Source organism: Spermophilus citellus, assembly GCF_964194105.1.
Source record: "Spermophilus citellus genome assembly, chromosome: 12".
Lineage (NCBI taxonomy): Eukaryota > Metazoa > Chordata > Mammalia > Rodentia > Sciuridae > Spermophilus > Spermophilus citellus.
The window spans coordinates 107,565,747-107,593,558 of NC_138198.1; the positions used below are offsets into that span (position 1 = coordinate 107,565,747).

At 38.8% G+C, this 27,812-nt stretch overlaps 1 protein-coding gene across 2 annotated transcripts; it reads left to right on the top strand.

The window, feature by feature from the left end:
• The first annotated feature begins 3,604 nt into the window (after positions 1-3,604).
• On the top strand, positions 3,605-22,010 carry ELAC1 (elaC ribonuclease Z 1). 2 transcript variants are annotated; one of them, XM_081262593.1, is made up of 4 exons: positions 3,605-3,818; positions 9,485-9,649; positions 12,918-13,394; positions 15,524-22,010. In XM_081262593.1, the coding sequence occupies exons 2-4, from the start codon at positions 9,493-9,495 to the stop codon at positions 15,988-15,990; spliced, it is 1,101 nt and encodes a 366-aa protein (XP_081118719.1). In that variant the 5' UTR covers positions 3,605-3,818; positions 9,485-9,492; the 3' UTR covers positions 15,991-22,010. The 2 variants fall into 2 exon arrangements, with proteins under 2 accessions (XP_081118719.1, XP_081118720.1); XM_081262594.1 differs by lacking the exon at positions 3,605-3,818 and adding an exon at positions 3,825-4,353.
• The last annotated feature ends 5,802 nt before the right edge of the window (positions 22,011-27,812 follow it).

Sequence of the window (27,812 nt, forward strand, 5' to 3'; positions counted from 1 at the left end):
ACAAAATAAAGATATTGTGTCCATGTATAACTAAAAAAAATATATAAAACCCCCCCCAGAAACTCAAAAAGTTCAATGGCTACCTGATCAACCCAAAACAGAGGGATAAAATCAAGATTCCTGCTCTCTTTGACTCAAAAATTCATGTTGTTAAGCAATGAACAAAGACAAATGAAAAACTGGGAAACATATTTGCAAAGAGTTTTTATCCCTGACATGTAGAAAGTGAGAAACTAATGTGACTCCATTTTTGAGAAACCAGACTCTACCTCAGAGCAAAGCCTGTCCAAGGAAGGGGGCGTGACCCTTGTCCTTGGAAAAACCCACAGAGCACATACCCACTCAGCTGAGTTGTTTGTAAATAACAGGAGAGGTCTGAGGCTCCAGGTGTCCCTGACTCAGTTAGGCCAGGTGAGGACCCATAGCAACCCCTCTAGCAACCTCCAATCAGCATTAGACAGGGAAAATACCTGGGATGCCAGATGACCTCCCAGTAGTTTATGGTGGTTGATAACATGTTGGGAAACCATGTAGTTCAGCACGTACACCCCTCGTGGCCTAAACCAATCAGTTCAAAGGAACCCCCCCTCTTGTACTAGCCAATCACCCCTACCCAACTTGTTCCTGCCATTGAATGTGCTAATCGATGTTAAGAGTTGTTGTTTGACTTTCCCGCGGTATGGAATGATTTGCTGTGTGATGTTGTGACGCATAGAGTATCCCCCCAAAACCTATAAAATCTCACTGAACAAAGGACCTGGACTCACTCCCTGGGACCACTGCATTGGAACGGTTGTGAGTCCAGGCTCGAGCTTGCAATAAAGACTCTTGTGTGATTGCATTGCATTCGGCTCCTGGAGGTCTATTGGGGTCCTACATCTGACATAACAAAAGCACCTAAAAATTGAGAAGAACAAGCCCACAATGTAACAGAAAATTGACCAAAATATAAGCACAGCAGTTCACAGAACCGTTGATCCCTCTTATTCTGGAGCTTCAGCCTCTTGGACTGCACAGCTACTGGCTCTTCCAGCTCTTCAGCCTACAGGAGGCCATTGTGGATTATCCAGGTGCTGGTTGTATAAGCCAATCTAATAAATCCCCTTTTCATAATCATACTTCCTATTGATTCTGTTCCTCTAGAGAATCCTAATACAAAGCCCTATAAAACTTAAGAAAAGATTCTCAACATAGTTCATTTATCAAAAATAATTGCAAATTTATACTACACTAAGAGATTGTCAAAATCCAAAAGTTTGACCACATGACTGGTGATAAAGCATTGAGGGAAAAAGTGCTCTCATAAGTTGATAATAAAAGTCAAAGCCAAATTATAGTGCATGGCTATAACTCAGGAGGCTGAGGCAGGAAGATTGCAAATTTGAGGCCAGCCTCAGTAACTTAGGGAGGCCCCAAGCAACTTAGCAAGACTCTGTCTCAAAAAAATAAAATAAAAAGGGGTTTGGGGATGTAGCTCAGTGATAAATTGTCACTTGGTTCAATCTCCACTACCAAAAAAAAAAAAAATCAAAATTTTAGTAATGGCTAGCAGAATTGAGTGTGTGTGTGTGTGTGTGTGTGTGTGTGTGTGTGTGTTTACCTTCAGCCATCAATCCTACTTGTCCAGAATCAATGCCAAAGATATACTTGTAAAACATAATTTATGCACAAGGCCATTTGTCACCTCACTTTGACAAAAAAAAAAAAAAACTGGAACAACTCAAAGGACTGATTAAACTATGGTGTACAACCGCACAGAAAGTACTAGATAGCTATAAAAAGGAATGAGAAAGACCTTTGTATACTGATACTGCATTGCATCAGCCAAAGCTGTGTGTTATCTGGAACTTCCTTGCTGCAAGGAATGCACATTTATTGTTTTTTTTGTTTGTTTGTTTCTTTTATTGTGGGTTTTAATTACCATCTGGGGTTGCTCACTTTTAGGCTGAAGAGCTTTATTTAGTATTTCTTATAAAGCAGGTCTGCTAGCAGTAGATTTCCTCAGTTTTAACTTGGCTGCGAGAGTATTTTGCCTTCATTTTTGAAAGGTAGCTTTGCTTAATATAGGCTAATCATTGACAGATTTTTTTTCCTTTGGGCACTTGGAATGTGTCATCCCACCTGCCTCCTGGTTCCCATTGATGAGAAGTCAGTATGTTGATCTTCTGGTTCTCTTCTAAGTAGTGAGTGGTTTTCCACTTGCTGCTTTCAAGGTTTTCTCTTTGTCTTTTTACTGTGATATATCTGAGGGTCTCTTTGTGTTTATCCTGTTTGGAATTTGTGAGCTCCTGAAGAATGTAGAAAGTATTGCTTTTCAATAAACTGGGAAGTCTTTCACCCATTATTTCTTGGCTAGTGATCTCCCTTTTCCTTGTCTTTTGTTTTCGCGTGTGTGTTCCTACATGCTAGTGATGAGGGCTGAATCCAGAACCTCTCACATACTGGGCAAGTATTCTACCACTGAGTTACACCCAAGCCCATTCCCATATTCCGTCCCTCCCTCCCTTCCTTCTTTCTTTATTTCCTATACAGTGATTTAACCTTGGCTACATCCCCAGCCCTTTGTATTTTTTATTTTGAGACAGGGTCTCACTAAATTGCTGCAGGTGGCCTCTAATTTACTATCTTCCTGCCTCAGCCTCCCTAGTCTTTGGGTTTCCCACCCACATGCCACTTTCATATAAATTTAACCACTCCTTTGCTTTTTTATTTGTTCCTCATATTGTTATTGCTTGCCAAGGCATTTTAAAAATTCCCTCAGCACCAAAATTAATACAAACCACAGATTTGGAACTTCATTAATACATGAATAAATAAATCTTCCAAAAGTCCAAAAAGTAGACTGATCAATGTTTTGTTTGTTGGTATGGAAGATAGAATCCAGGGGCACTCAACCACAGAGCCACATCCCAGGTCCCCCTCCCCTCTTTTGTATGTTATTTAGAGACAGGATCTCACTGAGTTGCTGAAATTGGCTTTGAAATCCATCCTCTTGTCTCAGCCTCCCCAGCCACTGAGATTACAGGGGAGCTGGTTTCTGAATGAAGTGGGGATGGGGAAATGGGGGTTCTTGATGTCTCTCTTCTGGTAGTTTCCAAAAGCTCTACAATTTTTAAAAACCCCACTCCTATTACTTTTTTTTCTCTGTGGTTTGTAATCACTATGCAACCATTCTATACATTGCTGGACTCTGGCTTTTTACTCCCGCATGACGAAGAGAAATGTCTGCAAGGTGTGGGACAACTACACACAACCAGCTTCAGATTCTAAGCAAATGCTAAGGTTTAAAGTTGGAATAAAGGTACATGATCATTCCGATAATGAACTCTGGTTCAAAGGTCCCTGAGTTTTCTTGAGGTATTACAAGCTTAAACTTTCAGGTTTAGTGTTGAAAGATTTGTCCCAACCAAAGACAAAATTACACAAACACATGCTTGGGCAAAACATCAGGAAGCATATTCTTGTCTGAAAAACATGACACGGGAAACAAAAGAAAGCAAAAACCAGAATAAACATTTTCATTTTTGATTGCAGTCGTTTTGGCCTTCATGCGTCACGGCCACCATTTTATAGCGACCTAGACAGAAGGCGGGCACCTGCTGGCATTTGCCCGGCGACCCCGCCAGGAGCTAGGAAGCTCTAGGAGCTTGGCCCCGGGTGGGCGCCATCGAGTGCGGACCTCCCGCGCGCCCTAGAGCGGCCGCGTGGGACCCTGTCGGCGGCGCACTTCCGCCCGCACGCGTCGCTGCCCAGCGGACTGCTGGGCCTCGGAACGGGCCTGCACCTCCCTCGGCTCTTGCGCGGGCCTCGGGGAGAGGGTGAGTGTGGTAGGGTGCAATGGAGCAGGGCGGGCGCGCTTCCTCGGGACTCGCGGGCTCGGCTCGGCTCGGCCTGGCCCAGCCTGATGCGGAGGAGCCGGGCCCCGGTAGCGAGGACGCGCTTCGTCACTATCCCCGCCGGAGCCTCGGCTGCCTGGCGCTGCTACCTCCGCCCGGCCCGCCTTTTGCGAAACTGACGCGGTCTGGTAGGGGAGCCTGGGCTCGCTGGTGGCCGGAGGCCTGGCCTCTGCTTGGCTACTCACTCTCCCTCAGAGCCACCGTTCTCCAGCTTTAAGATGGAGGACGGCAGTATCTGCCCTACCTACACCACTCGGTGATTGCAGGGGTGACAGTGACTGTCTGGAAACTAGGGAGCGCTGGTTCTCCATTGGGCAGCCAGTAGAATCATTTGGGAAGCCTTCCCAGTCCGAGTGAGCCCCATCGTCTCCAGGGATTTTGATCTGCAGCCGGGACCGGGAAACGCGGGCCCAGAGTGACAACTGTGGTCACCACCAGAATGTACACTTCGTCGAAGGTGGATCACAGTCTTGACAAGGCCACATCTGTTTTTTGTTTTTGTTTTTGTTTTGTCCAAGAAGACGGGGACCTAATCTGGTTTGGCCGCTTTTAATACCTGGTACCTGGAATGGCGCATGTCGCAGAACATGCATCATTGATTACATGAATTTCTAATTGCTTTCTGACCTAGTGGGAGGGTTTTGATTATTTGGTTTGTTTTTAAACTTTTTGTTATGGAAACTTCCAAACATACATGAAAATAGAATAATATATTCAACTCCTAACTCATGATCAATCTTGTTTCATCTCTTACCTCCACTGTATTATTTAAAGCAAATCTGAAATGTATCATCCCATCGGTTAAATAATGAAACACAGTAACTCTGTTTTTAAACATAAAGCTATTATCAGTCATATTAGCATTTCATATTATCATCTATCCAGTGTTGACATTTCCCCAATTGTCTCTTCCCTGTCTCTCCCCTTACCAGTCTGTCCAAATTAGGATCCAGACAAACTACACACTTTACATTTGGTTGATGTCTCTAAGATCTCATTTAATCTTTTTTATTTTTTTCCTTGTTTTTCACTTGTTGAAAAAGACCAAGTCATTTGTCCTATAAAAAAAAAGCCTGCATGTTGCTTTTCCCATCTTGTGGTTTCCTTTAATAAACTGGTATTTAGACCTACAGGCTTTTTCAGGTTTTGATGCTATTTTTTGGCAAGAAAACCTCATGAAGGCTGCTGACAATATTTCATATTGCATCATCAGGGGTTAGATAATATCTTATTCTTTGTAGACCGTTTGTGTACAAATTACACTGCAGGATAACTAGTTAATTGACCAGGGATTTATAGAAGGATACCAGCTAATAACTGTAGAATGAATAAGAGAATAATAACACCTTTTGGCAACTCCTAATGAAATGATGGATCGGATGTTGATGTCAGAAAGACAGCCAAATGAAAGTACCTCATACCAATTATCAAGTGTTCTTGGAGCAGTGGGGGTAGGGTGGAGGAATAGATGAATCAAGATTGTCCATGAGTTGATAATCGCTGAGGCTCAGTGATGGAAATGTGGCAGTGCATTCATTATGCTGATATATTTCCATATGTGTTTGCATTTTTCTTTTCTCATTTTTAGTTCTGGGGATTGAATCCAGGGGCACTTTACCACTGAGCTACATCCATTTTATTTTATTTTTTTTATTTTAAGACAGGGTCTTGCTAAGTTGCTGAGGGTATTGCTAAGTTGTTGAGGTTGGCCTTGAGCTTGTGATTCTCCTGCCTCAGTCTTCCAAATTGCTGGGATAATTTTTCTTAATAAAATGTTTTTTTAAATTAAAGATTAACTAATGAGTTTAGGTCAGCATGATCAATTAATTATAGTTCTCCTTTGTCCTTATTTCTAAGTTTTAATAAATCTGATTCTGTTAGAATTACAGGGGAAGACTATCCCTGCCCCTTTTTAAAAATATCAAAACATATGTCTCACAGAATTTACTGTTAAATTGTTCTAAGATGGAGCCTAATCATTAATATGTTTTAAAAGCTCTCCAGGTGATTCTGATATGCTCTCAGTTTTACATACCACTGATCTAGGTGCATTGTTTGTTAGGGATTGCAAAGTGACTATATTCTGTTATTCCTTCTGCATTTTATTAACTGTAAAAAGTTTTAACTTTGTGTTTATTCTCACCTTTTACAATCTGCAGTTCAGTAGGGAAGCTGCTTAACTGTTAGATTGAGGCTTAATCTTGGAGGTGAAGACGTGGAACATACAGACAGCCACTAGCAAAAACCTCAAGGCTTTGGTCCAGGATAAAATGTGCTGCCTTGTGTGTAAAGGGTAAAGGGAGTAGAGAGCTGACTGTTTCCTAAAATGAAAGGAAAACGAGATGCTGTCTACTTAGAAAAGTATGTTTGGCTGTGTTACACATTTTAAAAATAGAATCACAATTAAATACAAAATAAAAATAAAATACTGTCAGTTGTAACTGAAAACAATCCAAAGATTTGAAAATTAATATCTCCTTTCTCTGCCCCAGCTTTCTAATCATCCTGGAGATAACCAGTATATGTGTATCCTTCCACACCAGACTTTCTGTCTTACATAAATATAAGGGTTTGGAGAATATATTACAAAAATGAGATTATACCATAACTTTAACTTTTATCATTCTTACCCTTCTAGGATGATAGTTACAGACCTGAGGTTTTATTATAAATAGTTAATCATATATTACTAGGAATATTAATAAAACCATTTCCATAATGGCATATATTTAGATTGCCTTCCTATTTTAGCCACCTAAAAGCACCACAGTAAATAAACATTTTTTTGTATGTAGATCCTTTATTTTTGTAGGGTAGAAATGAGATAACCAGGTTTGTTATCAACAGCAACATTATTATTGATAATATGTATTCTCCCATTGTTCTCCCAAGTCTTAATTGCAATTTACACCTCTACTGTCAGTAGCTTCTGAGAGCACCCATTTGTCCATCTCACTTCATCCTGGATAATGGATATCAAGGCCAGCATTGCTTCCTTGATATCTGCCAGCTTCTATGTGGAAAATGGTGTCTCTTTATTTCTTTAATTTGCATTCCTACTACCTACCTAGAGACTGAGCATTTTTCATGCTTATTGGCCATTTGAATTTCTTTTGGAATATGTCCTTTACCGTTTTTTCTTTTGTGTCAGTATTTTTTAAAAAAAATCCATTTGTATAAATTCTTTAAAGGGACATTAATCCCTTGTCATAAGATATGCAAACCAATTTTCCAGCCATTATTTTTCCTTTGACTTTTTGAGTCTTTTCGTATATATAAAGTTATAAAATGATATAAAAAGCAATGAAAGAGCTGGGGTTGTGGCTCAGTGGTAGAGCACTTGCCTAGCACATGTAAGGCCCTGGGTTAGATCCTCAGCACTACATAAAAATATATAGATAAAATAAAGATATTGTGTCCATCTACATCTAAAAAAATATTTTAAAAAATACAATGAAAATAACTTTCCTTAAATTTTTTGGCTTCTTGTGATAATAAAGGGCTTTCCCATCCCCAAAGTTATATATATATATATATATTCTCTTGTTTTGTTCTGGTTTTTTTTCTCCCCCAAGTGCTGGGGATCAAACCCAGGGCCTTATACACATGCTAGGCAAGTGCTCTACCATTGAGCTATACCCTCAGCCCTTTCCTAATTTAAAAAAATATATATTGCATTTTTAAAGGTTTGAATTGCTAACCCATGTGGAATGGAATTTTACATACAATGTAAAACAGGGACTTTGCTTTTTTCTGCAAGAACAGCCAATTTTGTTGTTGCCATTCAATAAGTAAACCACCCTTTTATGCCTTTGTTACATATTGATTCCTGTACATATTAATTTCTGGATTTCCATTTCCTTTTACCTGTGTTTTTATGCCAGTATTACTCTTATTATATCTGTTTAACATAATAAATGTCATTATCTGAAAAGGCAAGTCACTCCTCACTACTTTTTGCAATTTTGTTTCCCATCCTCAGACATTTATTCTTTTCCAAGTGATCTTTGGATTGTTTTTGTTCTAAGACAATCTCTTGGAAATCTGATAGAAATTACACTAAAGACATCCACATTAATTTTGAAAAAAATGAACATTTATGTAATATCAGGTCTTCCTATCAAGGCACATAGTGTGTTTCTCCATTTATTTGAATCATTTAGGTCCTGGTCCTGCTAACTATTTCTGGTGATTTATAAGGTTTGGGTTTTTTTATGCCCTTATGACTGGGATTTTCCCCCTCCCCTGTTTCTGATTTTGTCTGGTTATTCCTAGGAGCAAGAAAAGCTATCAATACTTTTGGTCATATTTTCTTACTGTAGTAGTTTTTCTTAAAATTATTTGTTTTCCTCTCCACCCAACAATGTGGATTAATGTGGATAATCTGTATTTGGTTATGTATAAGTGTCAATATTTATTCTATTTGACACACATCTTCCATAATAGAAATATATCAGAGATGGCAGTTATGCCCATAAATAGTGAAAGCAATAGTGCCAGGAGTTGGTAGAAATCTAAATATTCACAGGTTATTGATCACTTAAAAGATCAGAACCCCATAACCAATCACTTAGGGAAGTGAGACATTTGCTCAGCATTACAATGAAATATCAACATTACTATAGAGTAATATAGAACATTACTGTTCATAATAGTTCAGAGGAAGGGCTGATCACCATGGGCACCAGAAGCACTGCTTGTGAGTATATTAAATACCACCTCTTACCCAGAACCTCAACTAGATTATTATTGTTTAGTGTTTATTAGAACTTTAAAAAAATGAATGGAAATTACAGAATTCCTATAGGCCCTCTCGCTACTCACCCCTCAGTTTCTCTTGTATTAATATCTTGCATTACTATGACATGTTTGTTACCTTTGATAAATCAATATTGTCACACTATGATTAACTAAAGTTGGCTTTATTCTGTGTGGTACATTCTGTGTACAAGTGACCAATGTATAATGACATGTCTGTTCTTACTGCAGCATTCAGAATAGCTTTGTTGTCCTAAAAAAATCCCATGTGCTGTATTTATTGATCCTTCCCTCCTTATTCCATTGCTTTGGCAAGCACTGATCTTTTTACTGTGCCATAGTTTTTCTTTGGAAATGCTATGTAGTTGAAATTCAGCTGTGGTGTTTGATTGTTTTTCGTGCTAGGGATTGAACCCAGGGCCTCATACATGCTAGGCAAGCACTCTACTAGTAGGCTACACTTCCAGCCTCTTAGTTACAGTTTTGAATTGATTTACTTTAGCTAGGTTTAATTTTGTATATGTAAACAGTCAATATAAGGTTTGTTGACTTGTTTTAGTTCAATTAGGAGTTATAACCAGGGCTTGGGATGTAGCTTAGTGGTAGAGTGCTTACCAAACATGTATGAGGCTCTGAGTTCGATCCCCAGCACCACTCAGGGTAGGGAGGGCTCATAATCAAAAAACAAATAGGATTTGAGCATGTAGCTTAGAGAGCAGCTTTACCGATTGCAAGGCCCTGGGTTCAATCCCCAGCGCCCAAAATAAATAAATAATAGTAAATCACACGGAACAGTAATTTGAAATAATCAGGTGAACTTTCTGTTGCAGGGTGGAAGATGTCTATGGATGTGACGTTTCTTGGGACTGGTGCAGCATATCCATCCCCTACTCGGGGTGCTTCTGCTGTGGTCTTTCGGTGTGAAGGCGAATGCTGGCTCTTTGACTGTGGAGAGGGGACACAGACACAGCTTATGAAAAGCCAACTGAAGGCAGGTTAGTGTGCAGTCAGTATTTCATCAAGATTATTTTTTGTTCTCTGTCATTATCTTAGTTCTCATTGGGCCTGTTGTTCAGAAACAGCCCTACCAGTTGTGATCCTACTTCCTGCTAGAGCTCTGGCCAGACTTGGGAGGCCCCCAGGCACCCTGCCATTACCACTCCATGTACTTGTTTATTTGCTTTTCATTTAGTCTATAAATGTCAAGAGCAAGAATTTTATAGACTTGGGGGGTGCAAGATGGGAGAGCTACCTGAGACATATTAGATGGACACTGCCCTGGCAAGGAACAGTGGACATATTCAGTTCCATGAGGGGATAGTTGCCATGAGAAAATACAAAGGGCAGTAGGTGTTCAGAGGAGGAAGATGCTCTCAGAGGCTTTCTGGACCTTCTGGGTTAAGTATTCCCTCTCTTACCCCATTCTATTATTTCTTCCTCTTTTTATTAACTTCTTAGCATCATCATCAGTATCTGAAATTAAGTTATTGAGATAGTTTTTTTCTTTGTTCTTTATCTTCCTATATAATAAACTAAGTTCACTGATCACTTATGTACCTAGTAGATGCCCAATAAATATCTGTTGATTTTGTGAATGGATAAGACATTGAGCAACCTACATCTTATTTTTTAGGTCTTGATAAATAGTGCAGTAATTCCCACAACTCATCACAGGGTGTGGTAACTTGATGACAAAAGGAAAGATACTTCTAGTGTCCCAGGATCTCTTAGTGACAGAAGTGGAGTGGCAGAAATGGAGACGCAGATAGTCATCAACCTTGTAATTATAATAAGTAGAATAATGGAAGTATTTTTCAAGTACTAAATGTGGTAGAGCACATGCTTAGCATGCAGGAAGCCCTTTGTTCAATCCCTAGCACCACCAAAAAAACCCAACAGAATAAAATAAAATGATCATAAAATGATTATTCAAAAGTATTACAACTGGGCACACAGGTACATACCTGTAATTTCAGCAACTCGAGAAGCTGAGGCAAGAGTATCGCAAGTTTGAAGCCAGTCTTAGAAACTTAGCAAGACTGGGTCTCCAAAGAAAAAATAAAAAGAGCTGGGAATGTAGCTAAGCAGTAGAACACTCCTAATTTCATTCCTCAGTACTGGGGGAAAAAAGGATTACAAAAACATGCTTTTAACATGATCATAAAAATTTAAAAGGAGTTGTGGATATAGCTCAGAGGTGGAATACGTGTTTAGCATGTGTGAGGCCCTGGGTTCAATCCCCAGCACCAAAAAGTAAATAAATAAAATGATAATAATAAAACAATAATAAATGTATAAATATGCTTATTGTAGAAGTTTAAACAAAACAGTGTAAAGAAGAGAAACCCAAGTCCTCTTCCCATAGGTAAATTTTCTATACATACAGATATTGTAACAGTATGGGTATATTTGTATGTATGTATGTGTCGTTTTGCATAAATGGAATCACACTGTACTTTGCATAACCTGTTTTTTTTTTTAGCTGAGCAATAGATACATACAATCTGTTGCAGAACTTTTCCTGTGAAAATTAATGACTTTAATTGCTGTAAGAATAATTATTTCAGAGAGTGTTTATTATCATTATTTTCTGGGGATGTTTTGTATTCCACTACTGTTTTTGGCAGTATTTCTCCATCACTTCCTTGTTCTCAAATGAAAGGGAATGCATGTGTTCTTCATTTGATAGCTTCCTCATACCTCTGATAATTGTGGTTACTGTTACTTCTTCCTCTAAAATCAAGTTTCTTGAAAAATGAAATGTTTATCTTCCCTGAAATTGTGATAACCGTGGGAAGCAATTTTCCACTTACTTAATTTGTCTTGCTTGCTTTGGGTTCACAGGCTGTTTTGGTGTTCCACTCTGGCTTTGTTTTAGAGTAGATCAGGAGAGGACCCAGAAAGTCTGATGTTAACAGTTTTGAGGCCAGCGTGTGATCTGGGCTTAGCTGCTGCCATCCTTATGTCTGTGTAATCTTCGGGTCCCACTTGGAGGTGGCTTGGCAGCCTAGACAGGTAGTTGAAATGAAAGGATTCTCAAAGTCATAAACAGTGACAACAAGGACTAAAAAGAGAAAGGAGCATTTTGAGATTTCTAGTTAGAGAGTGCCTCCAGGGGGTTCTCAGGGTCCAAAATCAACTTCTGCCCAATCCATTGTTCTCTGCCACTGCAGCCTGGATTGGGCGGAGTCGTTCTAGGAAAACTCTAGAATGGAGAAACTGGAGACCATTTGCTGACGTAGCACAAATCACATTGCAATAAACAGTTCCTGTTCTTTTATGGTATCAATAAAGAGATCCTGTACTTTTATGGTATCAAATGTTTAAAATAGGTGGGTCTTGAAGTAGGCCCAAAAGCCTGTTATACTGGAAATGTGCTAGTTGTGATTATTACTTTCAAATGCCTGTGGTGCACCTCAGAAAATGGTGATGTGGCATCCTGCCACATACCAGCAGTAAATTCAGTTTACTATTGGCTAAATAAAGTTATAACCTAGCCAATAGTGCACTGAAAAAGCTATTGTATTAGTTCAGACTAAAAGCAAGAGATAGGTCCAAGATATAGGTCCAGAGGACCTCTCTCCAGTCTACATTGTGGCATCTATAGTTGCCCACCTTCTTCCCCTGTTTCTCACTCAGTTACTCTCTTCCTCCTTTTCTTCCCCTCCTGTACCCCCCACCTGCATCCTTTTTCTCCTTTTCCTACAAGCTCACCCGCATAGGCAGGCCCTGACTTGGTTGGCTAATCCCTGTCCAGAGTAGAGTCCTTAAAAGGCAGTTTTGGGTTCGGGCACTGGTCCAATCATTCAGAGTAGTTGGTGGAACATTTTGTTTTGTTGGAATACACATTCCCTGTTCCCAAAGGGGGCAGTAGGGGGCAATGTGACTGCCAAATGCTTTCAACACTTAGTCCCATCTAGTTAAGTGAATTATTTTGGTACACATTTATATTTCATTTCTTTCTTTCTTTCTTGTTTTTAAATGAGAGAACATATATAGGAAAATACTGTAAAACTTATGTAATTTGAAAATGTTTTGTGGAAAAAAAAGTTCATCTTATTTAAAACCATCCAGTGAAATAAAGACTGTCTTACTTCTGGAATCACGTTGCATAATGTAAAGGAATAAGTTTATGATGGTAAATAGAACTTGTAAATTCAACTTCCTGCTTTTATGTAAGTCGTTTGGTTTGTTTCGAATAGTTTTTATCTGAGGTTTTACTTCTAAAAATTTCCAAATATATTTCTTTGTCTTAATCAAAAGGGAGAATTACCAAGATTTTCATCACGCATCTTCATGGAGACCATTTCTTTGGCCTTCCCGGCCTCCTCTGCACAATCAGCCTGCAGAGTGGCTCTGTGGTCACCAAACAGCCAATTGAAATCTATGGCCCTGTAGGACTTCGAGACTTTATCTGGCGAACCATGGAGCTCTCTCACACAGAGTTGGTGTTCCCTTACGTGGTCCATGAGCTGGTGCCCACAGAAGATCAGTGTCCTACAGAAGTACTAAAAGAATCTTCACATGTTGATAAAGCAACAGAGAGCCCCCCCTCTCCCAAAGAGGGACAAGGAAGAACTATCCTATTAGATTCAGAAGAAAACTCATACCTTCTGGTTGATGATGAACAGTTTGTTGTAAAAGCATTTCGCCTCTTTCACAGAATTCCTTCCTTTGGGTTTTCAGTTGTAGAAAAGAAACGCCCAGGTAAACTCAATGCACAGAAGCTGAAAGACCTTGGTAAGTGGTTTGTTTTGCTTTGTTTTTTCTTTCCTTCTTTCTTTAGCTGTAGATGGACACAATCCCTTTTTTTTTCATATTTATTTTTTAGTTATTGGCGGACACAACATCTTTGTATGTGGTGCTGAGGATCGAACCTGGGCCGCACGCATGCCAGGCGAGCGCGCTACCGCTTGAGCCATATCCCCAGCCCTGGACACAATCCTTTATTTTGTTTATTTAGTTTTCTTATGTGGTGCTGGGGATCGAACCCAGTGCCTCACATGTGCTAGGCAAGCATTCTATTACTGAGCCACAACCCCAGCCCGTGTTTTTTCTTTTTTTATCAATTGAACTGTTTTTTACTGAAGCCATTAGAAGTATCATAGTAACTTCCTTTCCTGTGTTTCAGGCCTGAAACTTACATTTTCTGTACTCACTTCCTTTGCCCAAAGTTTATTTATTAAGGAAAATCCTTGGGGCCATAAGATTTTAGTCAGAATAAAAGTCATATATGTAGTATATTTGAATCCTTCTCTCTTTAACTTCCTGGATCCATACTCCTTTTTTTTTGTTTTGTTTTATTTTGATACTGAGGAATGAACCCAGAGTTGCTTTACCACTGAGCTACATTTCCAGTCCCTTTTATTTTTTATTTTGAGATGGAGTCTTTCTAAGTTGCCAAGGCTGGCCTTTAACTTGCGGTCCCCCTGCCTTAGCCTCCTGAGTTACTGGGATTATAGGGATCTGCTACCATACCTGGCTGGATCCACACTCTTAATCTGTCTTGTACTGTCTTGGTTGGTAAGATGGTTTAGGTGGTGATAATGGTGATGGTTTTAGGTCTCTTGTCTTCAGTTTTGCTTTTTTCTTTTCTTTCTTTTTTTTAGCACTGAGGGCCTCCCATATGGTAGGTAAATGCTGTACACTGTAGCACTAAGCTATTCCCTAACCCTCATGGCTTCCTTTTGAAGTATGTTTTCAGTGACATCTTTGATCTGAGAATTTTTTTCCTTGGTTCTTAACCTTACAACTTAAACTGCAACCAAGTACTTCCATGGTTTCCTGCTCAATCTACTTTGTCTACTCATTCAATCTTGATTAATTTGGTGTTTAGCACATTAACCTCAACCAGTTTTACATACCAGGGTTCATCACAGTGGGGAGGAAGTACACCAAGATGGTCTTAGGGCCATGGAAGGCTTCACACTTCCTCCACACTAGCCATCATGCATGAGGGGATCCTTAGTACCTCTTAGGGAGCAGAGGCCCAGTCCATTCTGCCTCCATCTCTACCTTCCTTAACATGGTGTGACTATGCCTATAAAAAGCATGATGATATTTTTTGTTTGTCTCTTTACATATGCAGTCTCTTCTCCACTCTAAACAAGATGCTAGATAATGAGGAAAAGTAACTTAGGTCAAAGGTATTTTTATTATCTAAAAGCCTATGGAAATACTGTTATATTTGGAAATTTTAAACATGATCAGTGTTGGAATTGGTTATCACTATCATTACACTTGTTTGTAAGCAGTTTTCCAGAATGATGATCAGATGTTATTCTAGACTGATGTGAGATTTAATTCCAAGTTGGTAAACATAGGACTTCATCAACTTATGAAGAAGATTGATTGTGTACAGTTGTCCAAATGCTCATTGATCTTGTGATCCAACAGTTCTAACACATTTTTATTATGTTAGTTTGTAGGTACCTGTCTTGACTAGCATTGATTATGTCATTATTTAGATGACTTTTCTAATTTTACCCAAAGATGACCTTATTATATTTAATATATAATATATTTAATTTATTTAATATCCTTAAAAGCTGTAATTCCTATGCACAGCAGAGAATCAAAACTTTTATCTTGACTATAACAAAATCTTAGAGGGACTTAGGAGTTTAAAAGTCATCTGGTACATGTGCATGAGAAATGTTTTAAATATAAAGACATTGTATTAGGAGTCAACACTGAACTTTTAAAATGTATAAATATTCGAGTTTCCACAGTAGTAAAACATTTATAATAATTATGAAAAGAATTTGATGCCTTTTCCATCTTCTATTTGCTATGCTATTAAAATAGACTCTTTTAAACAGTCATAAATTCCATATCCATGATGTAACATTGTCTGCCTTCATCATTAGGTGTTCCGCCAGGTCCTGCCTATGGGAAGCTGAAAAATGGAATCTCTGTTGTTCTGGAAAATGGGGTTACAATTTCTCCCCAGGATGTCTTAAAAAAGCCTATTGTTGGAAGAAAAATATGCATATTGGGTGATTGTTCTGGGGTTGTAGGAGATGGAGGAGTGAAACTATGCTTTGAAGCAGACCTGTTGATCCATGAGGCAACCCTGGATGACACCCAGATGGACAAAGCAAAGGAGCATGGCCATAGCACACCTCAGATGGCAGCAACGTTTGCAAAAATGTGCCAAGCAAAGAGGCTGGTTCTTACTCATTTCAGTCAGAGGTACAAACCAGTTGCCTTGGCCAGAGAAGGAGAAACAGATGGCATTGCGGAACTGAAAAAGCAAGCAGAATCAGTGTTAGATCTCCAAGAAGTGACTCTAGCAGAAGATTTTATGGTGATTGGCATTCCAATCAAGAAATGAAACAAGTGTTCTTATTGACATGTCTGTAAATGTTACTGAACCTACAGTCCAGATTTTTTTTTCTTTTGTTTTTGTTTTTGGTCTGAAATTATTTTGGCCCTGATAATCCTAAAAAGGATGGAGCTGCATTATTGATCTAACTCATTAGTGAGAGGGAGCAAGCTTTTTGATAATAACTCATTTTTAGAAGAAGAAAAAAAACCACCCAGCATCCTTCTTAAAGTGCATATTTGACAAAAAGATAGATTTTGCAGGTATTCTTCTCATTTTCTGACTACTGCCACAGATGTAAGCCATGCAGTCCTGGGCTTAGCTTCTGCCCAGCTTTATTGCAGTAATTGGCAAAGTACACTGGAATCGGCCTCTTGGCTAGAAATGGTATTTTGTCAGTTTGTGTTGAATCTGTTCATGTTATTAACAGAAGAAAAAGAGCGAGTCACAAGACTTTGTATATGTAATAGTAACAATAGCATGCAGTGGTTTTACTGGATTATTGAATTCAGGGCTGGGCTAAGTGATATGTTAGTGTTTTGCTGAAATTTTTGGTTTGCTCTTAGCCCACAATTCTCATCTGAGTACTGTCCAAGGAATTTGGAAATTGTGGGAATGTTTTCTTCTCACAATGACAAAGGGGTGTTAGTGATAATATTACTGGTTTTAATCTGCAGGGGTCAGGAATGCTAGATGCCCTGTAAAGTTTGGGTTAGTCCTGTAGAATAAAGAATAACCTCATCCCCAAATACATATTGCAGGCCTGTTGAGTTATACAGCAAAGTTAAAATTTATACTTCCAATGTGAATATGCTTTACCAAAATTAGTGACATAATTGAGTTGAATTACTAGGTAAGTTGATCCAACAACAGATCCTGAAGATTGAATATGTCAGAATTGGAATGCTCTATCTAATATTTTTTGAAAGAAATGAGTCATCAAGTGAAGCTTATGAATCTGGAGGTAAAAAGTGGTATTTATTACTGATATTTAATTTACATGTCCCCATTAATAATAGAAATATAGGATACCATAAAAATACCATATTTAAGAGTTATCAGGATAGAGGAAGGCATAGAGTTCCAAACCAAAGGAATGAACAATCTATTCAATGAAATAATATCATAAAATTTTCCAAACATGAAGAATGAATTGGAAAATCAAACTTAAGAGGCTTACAAGACACCAAATGTATAAAATCACAAGAGATCCACACCAAGGCACATTATAATGAAAATTCTTAACATACAGAATAAGGAGAGAATAATTCTTTGAGCACAAACTTAATAAATGTTCCTTGTAGAATAGCCTTTCCTTATGATCTTATGTTCTGTGGAAAATTAATATAGAATGCTGATTCATTCAAAAGGGCTCCCTAATTAAATCAGGTTGGGGAATGTTTTATGCTCTCTGTCCCCTCTGGGACTGGGCTTGTGCCCATCAATCTATTAAAAACAGTATTCTTTGGAATGATCACAAACCAGGTTGGGTGCAAGAAAGACCTGATTTTAGAGTCCCATTTTGTACTTTGTGTAGCACCTCTGTGTGGTCTAGAGCAGATTACTTATTCTCTCTTAACTTCTGGAGCTTGTTTATCTCCAAAATGGGGATGGAGAGACTTGCTTGACAGGATTGTTGTGACGATTACATGAGACAGTGCAGATAAGGAGCCCATTGGGTAAAGGCATTGAAGAGGCCTGCAGTAGAGGGCTGTCAGCTTTTTATGAACTCCTTTCTCAATGCTGTGTATTAACATCACAAGAACCTAAAGAGCTTTACACTACACAAATTTAGAAACATTGTCAGAGTGTGTTCTCTCAAAATTCTTTGGGTTCTGGGGTTTCTCTGGTCAAAAATTTTGACTCCTGGATGGTTATGGAGACGGCATACTAGTGATGATCAAGAAAGCTCTGCTTGGAACTGGGGATATAGCTCATTTGGGAGAGTGCTTGCCTCACATGCACAAGGGCCAAGTTCAATCCCAAGTACCAAAAAAAAAAAAAAAAACAAACAAAAAACTCTGCTTCAGTTTTCAGGCATCTCTCGAATGGTTGGATTCTGATTAGAATCCAAAGTGCCCAAATTTGATCAGCATAGTGTATCTTTGTTTCTAAACAAGCATTAATTAGATATCTACTATGATCCCAAACCTGTACATAGGGAAAGCCTAGGACTAGTATCTCCACTGCACGAAACCCTTACGGGTAGAGACTATGTCCTGGTCACCTCTATATTTTTAGAAATGCCTACCTACAGTGAGCACTCAGAAATGTTTTCTGAATGAATAAAGCCTTGATGTCATGAGAGTGCACAATATAGAACGTACTTATGTGCCAAGCTCATCTCATTACTGTACTTTTCAGGAACTTAAACCACCTGATAGGTGTGCCCGCTTCACTGAGTACCAAACAAGTGCTAAGATTTATTGTGTTGGGTGTACATAAAATGAGTAGACAAAAGGAGACACATTTCTAGCCCTGACCTCATAGTGTAAGGGTGGATAATAAACAAAAGTAAATATCTAGTAGCCTGGTGCTTAGTTTTGCTGCTTCTGGGCTTTATTTGGTAGCTAGCTTGAGCCATGCTCTTAGACTCAGGCTTTATAAATGTATGTGGGCTGAGCCCTCCAACACCAAGGAAAGGAATTGAGATGTTGGGGCAGTATCAGTCCATGGTGAGAATTCTTTCTAGACCCTCTTTTGGCCTTGAGTTTGTTTTTAATGCTAGGAGAATTCTAAGAATTTTTGGAGCTAGAATTAAGAATGAAGTGTATGTTCGACTTCTCAGAACCTGTAATTTACTCCTGGTGATATATTACTAGGAGGGAGGAGTGGTAATAATGTGCCATGTTCCTCCAAGCTTATTTGATCACTGAACCCTCTTTTTGCCAAGGAACATCTTGGGATATTGAGAAATACTATTCCTTATTACTTCTAAAATGATTATAGTTTTATGTTTTACCAGCTCAATTTATGGAGGTAATGATTTCCATATCTACACTTGGTATAGTGCTTTCTTTGTCCTACATTGACTTTCAGTTGCCAGGAATTCATAGATACCCTACTTATTTTAGGTTAAAAAAAATGCACTTTCTAGTTCTCAGAAGTTGTTTAGACTTGTCCAAATGGAACCTAAATCAACTGTTGCTAATACTCATGCCTCATTAATGTGCTTTGAATAAACTTTGAATCATAAAAGTGATGTTTGCTCAGTAAAGAATTATTTATTAAGATTCAAGAAAAGAAGGCAATTATTCATAATTCCACTGCTCAGAGAGAGCTAGTGTTTTGGGTCCAGGGGTCTCAAACTGAGGTGTGAGTTGGGTCTATAGGTAGACAGAGATCCTTAGGTTCTGCTTCCTAAGTCAATAGGGAATTTTCATTTTTAATAAGCCCCCCAGGTGATTCTGAAGTAAAAGGATGGTGGACCAGCCAGGAGAAAAAAGTTCTTTTTCCTATGAACTTAAGTTGGGGTGTGTATAGATATTTTATATATACTTATACATGTATTTGCATATGTGTATATATTATATATACATGCATATTTTTACATTTGGCTGACCTTCCTTAATTTTTTTTTCATGAGCATTTTCCCATAGCATTAAGTATTCTCTGAAAGCATGAATTTGGTGATTTCATATAATTGGATTCTACAGATCTAGTATCATTTAACAATTTTTCTGTTTTGGTACATAAAGATTGTTTTCCATGATTATAAATAATACTACTTGTGAATATTCTTGTCCATAAACCTTTGTATTTCTGAGTATTTCCTTCCTTGGAATTGATTTCTGTGAGGTTCAAAACATCTGGCTTAGGTTTTTAGGCCCTAAATAGAAATCACTTGCTTGTTTTCATGGTCATTCGCATTCCTAGAGACATATAGCTGAGGCCTGTTTTCCTTGCTCCATTGATAGATTACATGGATTATCGTTGACTCATAACTTCTCTGATACTTCCTTCCCAAGACATCAGTCCTACAAAGATTACTTTTGCCCTCAGAGCACAAATAACTTTGTTATGTCTTTTAACTAGGCACATATAATTCAATTGTGATTTCCTTAAATAGTCTTAAGCCAACTTAAGGTTTTGCTAGTTTTTACTCTACTGAAAGGATGAAAATCCTTTTATTGCTTCAGGTATATTGATGAAAAATGTACAATGATGGTACTTTTGTCCTCACAAAGGTATGAATTTTTAGTGAAATATACTAGGTCTATCTTTACTGATTGATGGATTTTTCAGGTAATGAACGAGTGAATGTTTTTATTAACGTGGACATACTAAAAAGGAAGAGCTGATCATGGCTTTATTGATAAGGTAAGAATAGATTTGGGGGGCTGGGGTAGTGGCTCAACAGTAGAGCGCTTGCCTCACATACGTGAGGCACTAGGTTCGATTCTCAGCACTGCATATAAAAATGAACAAAATAAAGAACCATCAACAACTAACTAACTAACTAAATAAATAAATAACCAAGAGTAGATTTGGGGATGGGAGTTGGATAATAGAGTGAAACTCTTTTCTTTTCTAATAGGAAGTAAATAGTGTCTGAAAAAAAAATAGCACTTTAAGCGTATTATGTTCTAAAAATCAAGGGGAGGGCTGGAAATGTAGCTTAGGATGCATAAGACCCTGGGTTTTGATTCCCAGCACTACCCCCTCCCCCCTCAAAAAATAAAAAATTTTAAAAAAGCAAGAGGAAGGGAAGAGAATACCAGTTTATCAGATAAATGGTTAAGAGTGGAGGGGGGCTTCCCCCCCCCCCCGGACTGAACTTAGGGGCTTGCAGGCAAAAATCCCCAACCCCTAAGAAAAAGGGCTTTTTAAAGGAAGGAGAGGCCATGCACAGTGACACATGCCTATATTCTTTGCAGCTCAGGAGACTGAGGCAAGAGGATTGCCAAGTTCAAGGTCAGCCTCAGCAACTTAGGCTCTAAGCAACTTAGCAAGACTTTGTCTCAAAATATAAAAAGTGCTGGAGATGTGATTCATTGGTAAGCACCCCTGGGTTCCATCCCTGGTACCAAAATAATAAATAAAAATGAGGGAGAAAGGGACTTGAGGAGGGCTGGACTGCTGTTTGGGGCAGGGGGAAGGGAGGATACTGGGGATTGAACTCAGAGGTACTTGACCACTGAACTATATCCCCAGCCCTATTTTGTATTTTATTTAGAGACAGGGTCTCACTGAGTTGCTTAGGGCCTTGCTATTGCTGAGGCTGGCTTCAAACTCACAATTCTCCTATCAGTCTCCCGAGCCGCTGGGATTACAGGTGTGCGCCACCATGCCCTGCTTGGACTGCTGTCTTTTATAAGGCTCACAGTACTAGTACTATTGGATAGTTTGAATTATTTGTATATATTCATTTACTGTAAAAATTACATTAAAACATATGTAAGATGCTGCTCTCAATAATCATCAATAATCATTCCTTTCTCCGTATGGGCGCTCTAGGCAGTTGACAGTTCCTCTCAAGTGTTTGTAACATTCCAATCCATTCATCCTGCAGCCAGAGGGATTTTGTGATTTTGTTTTTTTTTTTTTTTTTCAAAATGCAGATTTGAGCCACCTCACTTTCCCTGCTTGAAATTTGTTAATGGTCTTGCCTTACCCACCTTTCCAACTTACTCCACAGTGCTTCCCATGTTTGCAGCCCCAGCCACATGGGCCTTCTGTCAGTCTTTTGTCAGGGCTTGCTGTTGTCACAAAGCTTTGCATGGCCTGCTTCCTCAGCCTGGAATGCTCTTTCCCTTCTTCCTATGGTGACTTTCACTGGGTCTTCAGATCACCACTCTGCTGTCACAGTCTCACAGAAAGCTTGTCAGTTCCTTTACCAGGTAGCATATTACTCCCACAGCACCTGCACTTGACCTTCCTGGTGCTCATTGCACATAGCTTCATTTTGCTTCTGTGAGTATTTGACTGATGTTTTTCTTTCCCACCAGCTCTGTAATTCTCTCAAGAGCAGAACTATGTCTGTTTGTGTTTCCCTTGGTGCCTGGAACAAATTAGGCGATCAATAAATAGTGTTGACTGGCTCAAATTTCCTTGTCATTCTGTTATTCTATCAATATGCAACACCTAGGGATTTTTTTCCTGATTAATATTAAAAAAACAAAATCCACATCCCTAATCTATGAACTAAAACTGAGGAGAAGGAAAATGGTTGCCTGTGACTTTATGGGGCAGATCCTTATAGTTTTAAAACTCTAATTTAATGTCCTAAGATAAACAAGACAGAACTAGAGCTGGGGAGAGATTGGGAAAATGTTTTCCTGCCTAAAAAGTTGGATGTTGACTTTTGCTATGAATGGGAATATCAAAGCAAATGTAGGAAAGGAGTGGAAAGATTTGGGGCCTCAGTAGGAATTCGGAGCCCTAGGTGGGTAGGAGAATTGTGGGAGAGTCTTTATACAAATTAGATTTTATGCTGGTCCTATTGCCTGGAAGTAAGTCCCCATTCCTCATACTTTCTCCAAAGTCGGCTAGGCACATGATTTGGGGCGGGGGGGATACAACCCTGAACATCACCAAATGAGAATAACTTCTGAATTCCATGGCTGGGTTGATCTGAGGGCATGGACAGCAGGAGGGAAGAGTGGATAATTCCTAAAGGAATACAGTTCACAGAAGCTGAAGCCAGCGGTGACCAAGGAAACTCAAGACATTTTCAGGAAATTGATAGGAGGGCACTGAAATTTATATAGCCCATGGAATGAAGGGAAGTCGAGTTGAGCCAATTTTATGTACATCTTTTTTTTTTTTTTTTTTTTTGGTAATAGGGAGATTGACCCCAGGGGTGCTTTATTCTTTATCACTGAGCTACAACCCCAACCTTTTTTTTTTTTTTTTTAATTTTTGAGAGAGGTTCTCACTAAGTTGCTTAGGGCCTTGCTAAATTGCTAAAGCTGATCTTGAACTTGCAATCCTCCTATCCCTCCCAAGTGGCTGGGATTACAGACATGAGCCACCTTGCCCAGCTCATATTCATCCTAAAGGACAAAATAACTCCAATCAACACAGATCACAGATCTTCTGTTTCCTTGGCATATTCCAAGGGTTAAAATTCTGTCATATTCAGGACAATAAGGAAGTTGCAGGAGGGGTAACTAAGTTTATGCAAAGTAAAAAATATTTCCACCCCTAAATAAAGCTCACTGAGAAACATGCTGCTCAGATGTCAGCATGCTAATTATACACTCAGCAGACATGGCAGGTACAAAGATTAAATTCACCCATGAAAAAAGCAGAAAGGCGAGCGATTGAGTTTTTCAGCTATATAAATCCCCCCTTAATTGCCAGAAGCTTCAGGCAACCTCAGGCAGAGCTAAGCAACATTTAGTTCAATGTCACCAAATGAAAACGAGGTTATCTTGTCTAGGTTGTTTTCTACATTGTTGTGGCTTCCAGAGATGATAGGCTTGTCTGACCATATCTCTGTCACATGTTTTGAATTGAAGCTGACCTTGTAGAAATACCCAGGTCTGGGGATGCAACCTGAGTGCTGACGCTAAATGACTTGCCAAGCGGCAAACAGACTAGAACATGATCTGTTTCCTTCCCATACACCATCCTGATGGACAGTGCAGCCTAGTGCAGTGGGCTTCAAACTTGCATATGTGCTTCTAGCAATGTGCAAAGACTTTTTTCTAAGGATACACAGGAATACTGTCATATGGAAGATTTCCTAAAATTGATTTTCCTGAGAACTTGTGTAGTCAGTATCTTGCTGATACTATTGTGCAGCATTCTAGAGTAAAACACCTCCAGGATGTCAAAGAAAGGGATAATTGAAATACTGGTAATGAAGTTGAAAAAAAAACCGGAATGATTAGGTAACAAATTCTCATGCAAGTTAGACAGTTTTCAATTTGTTGTTGTTTTTTTAATAACTTTGTTTGTTTATTCTTTCTGTTTTGTGTGGTGCTGAGGATAGATCCCAGGTCCTCACACGTGCTAGGCAAGTGCTCCACCACTGAGTCATAATGCCAACACCAATTTGTTGTTTTGAACAAAACTGAGAGAGGAATGTATCCAACAATAGATGTTTTATTTTTTATTTTTATTTTTTTGTGGGGGGGAGAGGGTATTGGGAATTGAACCCATAATGATAGATTTTTAAAATAACTTTATTCAGCTACAATTCACATACCACAAAATTCACTGTTTTTTTTTCATATATTCACAGAGTTGTACAGCTATCACCACTACTAATTTTAGAATATTTTTATTATCCCCCACAGATATCCTCCATGCTCTTTGGCAGTCACTCCCATTCTCCACCTAGCCCTAGGCAACCACTAATCTGCTCTTTTGCCTCCATAGATCTATCTATTCTGGACATTTCATATTAATGGGATTGTACAACATACAAGCTTGTGGGAGGCCAACCTTATGGGTGACTGAGTTACACTCCCCAGCTGGGTGCTGAGGCGCTCAGTCACAGAAATGGGTGTGTCTTGCTACAGCCCCATGGGTGAAGCTAAGCTCACCTGTTCCTTTGTAATATAACCCCTTGCCCTGTTTAGGATAGAATCTTCCATGGAAGTACCTTGTGTGTGTCCCCTTCTCTTACTGTGCCCTTGGGTGTGGCCTACCCAGGTGTCAGTCAACCTGCTGACAGTGGACATCATGAAGATACTCAGCCCCCTGAAACCTGACCCCTTGCCTCATTTGAATAGCTTCTCCTCGATAAAAGGGGTCAGCGAGTGCTCTCACTCTCTCTCTTTCTGCAGACCCTTAAGGTCAGAGGAGCCGTCACAGCAACCCCAAAGAAAAAGGTATTTGTGTCTCTTGTGTGGTTATTTCCTGCAGCCCAGTTAGCCCAGTTTAACTAGAGTGACCCCTGAGCCTTTTAGTTGCGAGAACAGAAACCCGGCACAAGCTGCTCCTTTATAACTGATCTTTTTCATTTATTAGATTGTTTTCAAGATGTATCCATGTCGTATCAGTACTTTGTTTCCTTTTATGGCTAAATAATGTTTTATTGTGTGGATATACTATATCTATTCATCAGTTGGCATCAGTTGATCCATTGATAGATTATTAAAAATATTTTCTTTAAAATACCCATACTGGAGCTGGGCATGATGGCACACACCTGTAATCCCATCAACTCAGGATGCTGAGGCAGGAGGATCACAAATTCAAAGCCAGCCTCAGCAACTCAGCAAGGGCTAAGCAATTTAGCAAGACTCTGTCTTTAAATAAAATATAAAAAAGGGTTGGGGATGTGGTTAGCGGGTAAATAATCCCTAGGTTCAATCCCAGTACCCTAAACAAATAAAAAACCCCCAAAACAAAAAGCACAATTTAGCCAGGAACAGTAGTTTACAGCTATAATACAAGTAGCTTGGGAGGCTAAGGCAAGAGGATTTCTTGAGTCAGGAATTCAAAGCCAGCCTGGGTAACACAGTGAGACCCTATTTAAAAAAAAAGAAAACCAAAACACAGTTTGCCAGACTGTCACAAGAAGAAAAAATAGTATACAAATGTTCTACTTAATAATTGAATTTGTAATTAATAACTCTTTACACACAAAAAAAAGTCAGGAATGTTGCCACACACCTATAATACAAGCAACTCAGGAGGCTGAGGCAGGAGGATGGCAAATTCAAAGTTAGCGTCAGCAACTTAGTGAAACCTTGTCTCAAAATAAAAAACAAAAAGGTCTGGGAATTCAGCCCAGTCTTAAAGTTCCAAGTAGTGAATACATAAATAAATAAATTCTCCATCCCTTAATTAGTAAATCATTCTAAACAATTCAATTAAGGAAAAAAAGGATAGCATCTTCAACAAATGGTGCTGGGAAAACTGGAAATCCATATGCAACAAAATGAAACTGAATCCCTTTCTCTCGCCATGCACAAAAGTTAACTCAAAATGGATCAAGGAGCTTGATATCAAACCAGAGACAAGGCATCTGATACAAGAAAAAGTTGGCTATGAACTACACACTGTGGGGTGGGGTCGGGCTCCAAATTCCTCAATAGGACACCCATAGCACAAGAATTAATATCTAGAATCAACAAATGGGACTTGCTCAAACTAAAAAGTTTTTTCTCAGCAAAAGAAACAATAAGAGAGGTAAATAGGGAGCCTACATCATGGGAACAAATCTTTACTCCTCACACTTCAGATAGAGCCCTAATATCCAGAGTATATAAAGAACTCAAAAAATTAGACAATAAGATAACAAATAACCCAATCAACAAATGGGCCAAGGACCTAAACAGACACTTCTCAGAGGAGGACATACAATCAATCAACAAGTACATGAAAAAATGCTCACCATCGCTAGCAGTCAGAGAAATGCAAATCAAAACCACCCTAAGATATCATCTCACTCCAGTAAGATTGGCAGCCATTAGGAAGTCAAACAACAACAAGTGCTGGCGAGGATGTGGAGAAAAGGGTACACTTGTACATTGTTGGTGGGACTGCAAATTGGTGCAACCAATTTGGAAAGCAGTATGGAGATTTCTTGGAAAGCTGGGAATGGAACCACCATTTGATCCAGCTATTCCCCTTCTGGGTCTATTCCCTGAAGACCTAAAAAGAGCATGCTACAGGGACACTGCTACATCGATGTTCATAGCAGTACAATTCACAATAGCAAGACTGTGGAAGCAACCTAGATGCCCTTCAATAGACGAATGGATAAAAAAAATGTGGCATTTATACACAATGGAGTATTACTCTGCATTAAAAAATGACAAAATTATAGAATTTGGAGGGAAATGGATGGCATTAGAGCAGATTATGCTAAGTGAAGCTAGCCAATCCCTAAAAAACAAATGCCAAATGTCTTCTTTGATATAAGGAACGTAACTAAGAACAGAGTAGGGAAGAAGAGCATGAGAAGATGACTAACATTAAACAGGGATGAGAGGTGGGAGGGACATGGAGAGAGAAGGGAAATTGCTTGGAAATGGAAGGAGACCCTTAGGGTTATACAAAATTACATACAAGAGGAAGTGAGGGGAAAGGGAAAAATAATACAAGGGGGAGAAATGAATTACAGTAGAGGGGGTAGAGAGAGAAGAGGGGAGGGGAGGGGAGGGGAGGGGGGATAGTAGAGGATAGGAAAGGCAGCAAAATACAACAGACATGAGTATGTCAATATGTAAATCAGTGGAAGTGTAACTGATGTGACTCTGCAATCTGTATACGGGGTAAAAATGGGAGTTCATAACCCACTTGAATCAAAGTGTGAAATATGATATATCAAGAACTATGTAATGTTTTGAACAACCAATAATAAAAAAAAAAACACACACTCCTCCTACAGACACTTCTGGAAAGTAGAAAAAGAGGGAAAATGATCCAACTCATAAGGTCAGCATAACCTTAATGACAAAAGTTGAGGACATTAAAAGAAAGAAAAATTACATACAAATCTCTCATAAATCTCTAAAGAAAATAATTAGCTAACTGAATCCAGTGACATAAATATAAAAAGAAAATGTAAAACTTTTTATATTTTATAAATATAAAAGAATAAGACATTTTCATAAAATTTATTCCAGGAGTTTATTCCAAGAATGCAAAGTTAAATTTTAAAAATCAGTATTATTCACCACATTAATAAAAAAAGGGAAAAATGTGGTAGGATGATCTCCACAAATACAGAACATTTTTTGATAAATATGATACTCATTTATAATAAGAACTCTTACATTAAGAGTAAGGGGGATTCTTCAACTTATTCTGATATATATCTGCAAAAATAGAGTAAATGTTATACTTAGTAATATTGAAAGCTTTTCCTCTGAGCTAGGAAAGATAGGGATGCTCACTCAGCTCCACTTAGGTAGTATAGTCCTTTG